The 7,148-nt window shown below is 45.0% G+C and overlaps 1 protein-coding gene across 1 annotated transcript in view; it reads right to left on the minus strand.

Annotated features, from left to right (window-relative positions):
- The window catches only part of Kiaa0586 (KIAA0586 ortholog), a 115,108-nt gene extending 108,014 nt beyond the window's left edge, over positions 1-7,094 (minus strand). The window contains 4 exon segments of the mRNA XM_052739636.1: positions 868-937; positions 4,401-4,474; positions 6,267-6,387; positions 6,389-7,094. Coding sequence (XP_052595596.1) covers positions 868-937; positions 4,401-4,474; positions 6,267-6,387; positions 6,389-6,466 — 343 coding nt within the window. The 5' untranslated portion in view covers positions 6,467-7,094.
- Between the last annotated feature and the right edge of the window lie 54 nt (positions 7,095-7,148).

Consider the following 7,148-nt stretch of genomic DNA (forward strand, 5'->3'; position numbering starts at 1 on the left):
CACATAGACCTACACACGAACATGTATGCATGCACACATATATACACAAAAAAAACCAACATCTTAAAGTAAAAGAATGTATAGTGATTTGGTAACAGAATTTATCAATTTTAATGATTTGTTTTATTTTATGTGCATTGGTGTTTTGCCTATATGTATGTCTGTGTAAGGGTGTCGGATACTTTGGAATTGGAGTTACAGACAGTTGTGAACTGTCATATGGGTGCTGGGAACTGAACCAGGGGTGCTTTGGAAGAGCAGCCAATGTTCTCACCCACTGAGTCATCTCTCTACCCCCTGGATTTATCATGTTTTAAAAGGTAAGGAACAGTTTAAATGACTAAGCAATAATGTAACAATCAATATCCTAAATATGAGAAAATTATATAAAAATAAAAATGAGCGGAGACGAAATTAGAATTTGTTCTACCTCTAAAGGAAGAACAAAATCAGGAAATCTGACCCCCCCTCTGACTTTTTGGGCACTGCATGAGTATTGTGTACAGACACACAGGCAGGCAAAATACTCAAACACACAAAAGAAATAAATTAGATTCAATTTGCAGAAAGGAAAATCCTGACACAAACTCCACCATGGACAGGCTCAAGTGAGCCAGGCACCAAGGTTAAACACTGCACGATGCCACTTAGAGAGGCACGTGAGGGGTCAAACCGAGAGGCAAGACTGAGGACTTCAGGGGCACAGAGCTCGGGAGGGGACATGAGAAACATCCCAGAGAGGAAAGACAGTGACGGCCGCACAACAATATGAATGGACTTAAGGTCACAGAACTATGCATTCAAAACTGAAAAAAAGAAATTTTTTCAGCATATCTCAATTCAGTTGTAAAAACTGTATTAACTTACCTTTTTGTGTGCTGTTCTCTTCTGTTCTATTCAAAGGTAGCCTTGGAACTACAGCATCTTTAGAAAAATCCTTTGGGCAGAAAAGAAAAGAGTAAGACCAAATGAGCTGTACAATGACCAGTAATGAAGTACCTTCGGCAGCCATGTGACTACTGGGATCTAGGGAGGCAGGCCTGCACATCTTCTTTATCTCATTCCCAACACTACAGAGTTCACAAGTGTTCTCAAGCCACTCAAAGACTTCTCAATGAACGAGCAAATCGGTAACGGCATGGTGAATGAGAAAGTGAATGAGCAAATCGGTATCGGCATGGTGAATGAGAAAGTGAATGAGCAAATCGGTATCGGCATGGTGAATGAGAAAGTGAACGAGGAAGCAGAAACGGCACACAGTTCTGGTTCAAATCCACATGTGATGAGATGATTCCACCTCAGCCCGCTCCAGCTTCATGTGCTAATCTGGGTCAAGGATGGTCAGCTGGAGGAGGGGGGCACGGTCATTTCACAGTACAGCACTGTAAACCAGCCACAGCTTTCAGGGTCACTGAGCTCATGTGCTCTTAGAAAGTTCCGCTACGTAGGGTACATCTACCGCTCAACAGCTTTCTGCTCTTACACACAACCCTAGAACTCATCTCTAAGACTATTCGGTGCCGACACACTTGAACTCTTGAGGCACTAGATCGATTCCATGTTGCTCTTCACCTTCCTTTTAGCTGCTAAAGCAAAAGAAAACAAAGAGGGCTGTGGAGACGGCTCAGGAGATAAAGCACTCGCCTCACAAGCAAGAGGACCAGAGTGTGGATCCCAGTACCAAAGTAAATGCTGGGAGAATGTGGCGGTCTGCCTGTAACTCCAGCCCCGGAAGGCGAGACGGGGCTCCCCAGAGGCAGGAGGTCAGTGAGCTCTGGGACTGAGAGACTCTGACTCAATGAACTAAGGTGGAAGGACAGTGGAGGATGCTTCCCGACAGCAGCCTCGAACCATAACATGTACACACACCCCTTACCCCTCCACACACGCACGCGCACACACACACACGAGAGTGGAAAAGCTTATTTTAAAAAGGTTATAATGATGACAGGTGTCCATTTTCTAAATACCAATAAGACTAACAATACAGGAGACATACTTAACACCCCACACTCTTCAAGTCACAGTCATAGAACATTTCTTGAGCTAGTAAGATGGCTTAAAGGGGAAGGCACTTGCTGCCAAGTCCGATGACTCCAACTAGATAGGAGAGAATAAACTCTTGAAAGTTCTTGTATAATATTAGAGGGACCAGCCTTAATATTATACATCCCAGGGGGCTCAGGAGAGAGAACTACTAATGGCGAGGACTATTTTCAGGAAATAGAATCTCAGCACACCGAGCTCTATAGTCCACTTGCTTTAATTCCTCTGGCCTAACATCCACATAGACACAGCTTCAGTTCTGTTCTCATGTCTAGCTCCTTTCTTGCCTGATTTCTCTCTATACTTATCTATTGATCCCTCTAAGTTCTATCTTAATTCTCACATCTTAATTCTGCCTCATCTAGGTCCTTTTCAGCTTGTTCTTACCCAGCTAGTACTTTCCCATCTGGCTCTTCCTCATCTTCCATCTCGTTCCTCCGGTACTCTCTTTTAGCCCTTCAATCTAGTTCTTCCCCATCTCAGTTTGTTCCTCTCAAGTTCTTACCCGTCTAGTTCTTCCATTCTCTTTTCTCTTCTCCGTTTCCGTGCCCTGGAAGTCCTGGTATATAAAGCCAGGCTTCCAGGGTCAAACGGAGGGGTGATAAGAATCACATTGAGAGGCAATAACCATTAATTATCATTTGCAACCCCCAAAGGGAAGTGACCAATGGGGAAATGAATTAACTAAAGGCTAAATTCGGGTAATATCTAAGAAGAGGGCTCTTATGTGCTCAACTATAATCTTAAACGTGATTAGTAGAAAATGTTAATCTATAAGTTGCTAGGTCAATGGGAGAAAATAGAACTGTCTTCTTTTTTCCTGTGGCTCCTATTTGTCCAAGCTATCTGCTGTTTTTCTGCAGGGTGGGGGAAAGTGTGCTCAGTCACTAGGCAACCTGTGTACAGCTAGATGCCTTTGGTGATAGTTAAGATAGGGAGATCTGGAACTAGAGGTAAGGTTTGGGAAAGCAGGAAGTAAAGCTTAATTGGCACATCCGCCAGGCCTTCTCAAATGGGTAGCCTGGATGCTTAAGTCTGTTCTTACAAAGTACAGAGGTATCTCTGATAAGGTACTTTCCTCCATCTGGGGATGGACCTGGCCAGATGCTGCCAATGATGATAATTACAGGGAGGTTTGAACTGGGGTTCTGGCTGAGCATAGCTGTCAGCACAGAAGGTTATCTAAATATTCCTAGAAGTGGTTAGGTAAGGAGTTAGTATTAAAGTTAGTAAGGCTGTAAGAAAGGAGGGTCTGAGCTGAATTGTGTAAAGCTATTACTTAACGTCCACCTGACCTAGGCGGTGTCTCCTTGTGGAATTTATCTTAAATCAGGAGACCTTCATGTGGAATGTTATCAATGTTAGTCCTCGGAAAGTTGGGTGCCCACCTGGGCAGTGTCTCCTGTTAGTCCTTGAAAGTGGCTAAGGGAGATAATCTGATTCCAGAGAAAGCCTTTCCCCAGGCTGTTCTCCAAATTCCTGGAATGTGTATTTCCAGAGAGTGATCAGTCCACACTGTTAGCCCTTCTAAGGGAAAAGTCAATTGGGAAAACTATGAAGGCACACATGATTTTCACAACAGAAGACAGCTGATATATAACAAGCCAAGTAACACCAAAAACTCCTTGGGATTTGGCTTCCTCTGGAGGAATTCCCTGATTCCTCCAGGTAGTGACTTTGCCATAACCAGCTGAGTTCTTATGATATATTCCTGTGGCCTGCAGCAGAAAGTTGTTCTCTGACACACAAAAATGGCCTGTGCATGCCCACATATGCTGTGGGATGTTCTGTATGGCAAATGTGTTGCTGATTAGTCAATAAATAAAACACTGATTGGCCATTGGCTAGGCAGGAAGTATAGGCGGGACAAGGAGGAGAATAAAGCTGGGAAGTGGAAGGCTGAGTCAGGAGACACTGCCAGCCGCCACGATGAGAAACAGCATGTGAAGATGCCGGGTAAGCCACGAGCCACGTGGCAAGGTATAGATTAATGGAAATGGATTAATTTAAGCTGTAAGAACAGTTAGCAAGAAGCCTGCCACGGCCATACAGTTTGTAACCAATATAAGTCTCTGTGTTTACTTGGTCGGGTCTGAGCGGCTGTGGGACTGGCAGGTGAGAGAGATTGGTCCTGACTGTGGGCCAGGCAGGAAAACTCTAGCTACACACATACCTACATGTATACAAAATAAACAGATAAAAAATATGATAAAAATACAATGAACAAGTGAAAAACAAAATATTCCCCTTCATCTGAAGTACCTAAATAAAACAAAACATGTTGTTAACAAAACATAGCTTTAAGAACTTGATAATACTGAGGTTTTAATACGACTTAGAATTCTTTTACTTACACTTTTATCAGCTATAGGAGGATTTTCTGACAGAAGCTGGTGATGTTTTCTAGCAGAAGTTAAATCCAACGAACCTAAGAAAACAAGAAATCAGTGAGGGCCTCTCTCATGGTAAGTTCTAGCACTGAGTCACAGGTCCAATCTGAGTGGCTATTAAATCAAAACCCGACCTTCAGCAACTGAATAGACATGACACAAGAACTGAGACCTCCGTATTAACTTCAAACGTGAAGACACTTTCCTGTAGAAGAGACTGAGCATATAGTTAGATATATTCCAATGGAAGACTTTATGGCTGATGTTTAGGAAAATAATGATCAGTCAAAGCAATTAAGTGGGTGAGATCTAAAATGTTTTAGCAGCAGACATGCTGTCGAACTTCTTTAATTGCAGTACTCACAGGTGAATTTCTTTAAGTTTGGTGCTAGCCTGGTCTACAGAATGATTTTTAGGCCAACCAGAGCTACACAGTGAGATCCTCTCTCAATAAAATAAAATAGGATTTTTTTTATTGTTGTTGTTTTGAGACAGAGTTTCTCTGTGTAACTTTGGAGCCTGTCCTAGAACTTGATATGTAGACCAGGCTGGCCTCGAACTCACACAGATCCACCTTGCCTCTGCCTCTCGAGTGCTGGGATTAAAGGTGTGAGCCACCACAACCACAGCACGGCTAAAACAGGACTTTTTTTTTTAAGATTTATTTATTTATTATGCATACAATATTCTGCCTGAGTGTCTGCCTGCACGCCAGAAGAGGGCACCAGAACTCATCACAGATGGTTGTGAGCCACCATGTGGTTGCTGGGAATTGAACTCAGGACCTCTGGAAGAACAGCCAGTGCTCTTAACCTCTAAGCCAGCTCTCTATTTAAAAATAGGACATTTTAAAAGGATTTTTTTTCAGGGGCTGGAGAGACGGCAAAGCAGGTTAGAGTACTTGCTGTTCTTGCAGAAGACTGGAGTTTGGTACCTCCAACAGACAGCTCACAAGCACCGGTCAATCTAGCTCTAGGTAGATCCAACTACTCTGGCCTCCAGGGGCACCTCAACTCACATACACCCATCTGAAAAAATATATTTTTTTTCTGAAAATTCTAAAAGGTATTTATTCATCGTGGGAAAAAGACATGATTCACCAGTACAAACCCGTATATAGACAGGCATGGTAGTGCATGCCTTGAATCCCAGCCACCAGGAGGCAGATTTCTGTGAGTTCCAAGCCAGCCTAGTCTACACAGTGAGTTCCAAGCCAGGACTCTACAGGGAAACTCTGTCTCGAATACAAACAAAAACCAGCAGATAGATATAAACGCCTGATCTAACAGAAGGTCTGCTAAAGCATACCTCCAAAAAGCAGCAAGCATACTGCTGTTCTTGCACACACTCATTAATATGAGCCTTAAGATAATCAGTACCACTTCACAGCTCTAAACAGGGCAGGTGAACTGTAAATACAGAGGCCACCAAAGACTAAGTTATGCATTTCTCCTATGCCAGACTGGATGGCACTAGAAGGGAGAACATTTGGTAAATATTAAGCAGATTATACAAGCTCACTGTATCCATCATGGGTGTGAACAAGAACATGACGCCGGGACCACACCAAGAAGCACAACGGGAAATAGTCAGCTTTCATTCATTCTACACGCTGAAACATTCTGCAGACTGTCTGGCCATTTTCCCAGGGAACCAAGTGACTCTTCAAACGTCCGTACAAACCAGATTTGTAGCTTACACTTGAGAATGTAAACACTGACTCCTTTAAATTTTGGGGCTCCCACATCCCAAACTAGAGTTGAAAATAAAGACTAAGGTTTTACAAAAACATAAACAGGGTGGGAAACTGCAACATTTGGAATCACTTGCCATATGAAGTTCCGTTTGAGCTAGTCCTCACGCCAACAGCAAGACGTTTATTTGCAGACAGTGCTGGAGGAACACGGGGCAGCTCGTCCCCCACCACAGCCGAGTTATCCCTTTGGTTTGGGGGAAACGACCTCTCGCAGTCTCCTCGCTGGCATTTTAACCCTTCTCCCCCTTTCCAGGCTGAACTCCAAGTTTTTCATATGGTTAGTCACAAAAAAACAGGTCCCGCGCGGTTCTTAACAGAGGGACTGTCTTCTGGGTTCAGACTTGAGGACGCAGTTTCACCTCTTTGGAAAAGAAGCCAAGGGTAGAGGTGGATTTGATAAGGAATAGCGGAATTCAAAAAAAAAAAAAATGATCAGGAAGCAGTCCTTAACTTAGAAAAAAAAAAAAATCAAGACAAAATATCCACAAAGCTGTGCATTTCACTGTTGACGTTAAATCCAGGACCAAACACGACCGGAATGTCTCGGGTGCCTGTGAGTCCCCCCCGAGTCTGTTCACGGCACCGGGGCAGTAAATCTGAACGGAACCATGCCCAAGCGCGAAGGGGACGCCGCGGGAACGGGACTCACAAAGCGCTCCCGCACACCGGGGCCGCCGGCCAACGCCCCGACAGACGTGGAGGCGGGGTGCAGGTCCGGCTGCGACCCAGGCGAGCGGGCGACGTTGAACTCCCGCTTCGTCAACTGTCGCCCCCAGCGGACGCGGGCGTCGGCGCCTTCTTCGGGCGAGTGCCGACGCACTCGGACCCCCGCGACGCCGTCCACGCAGGCCGGCCCACACGCCGTCCGCTCGGCGGACTCGGCCCCAGCTTCGGTTGCCCGCGGGTCAACACCCTCGGCCCCCCGCAGCCCGCCCTCGAGACTCAGCGCGCAGGCG

This window comes from Peromyscus californicus, unplaced genomic scaffold, assembly GCF_007827085.1.
Source record: "Peromyscus californicus insignis strain IS unplaced genomic scaffold, ASM782708v3 Scaffold_15__1_contigs__length_86483966, whole genome shotgun sequence".
Classification (NCBI taxonomy): Eukaryota; Metazoa; Chordata; class Mammalia; order Rodentia; family Cricetidae; genus Peromyscus; species Peromyscus californicus.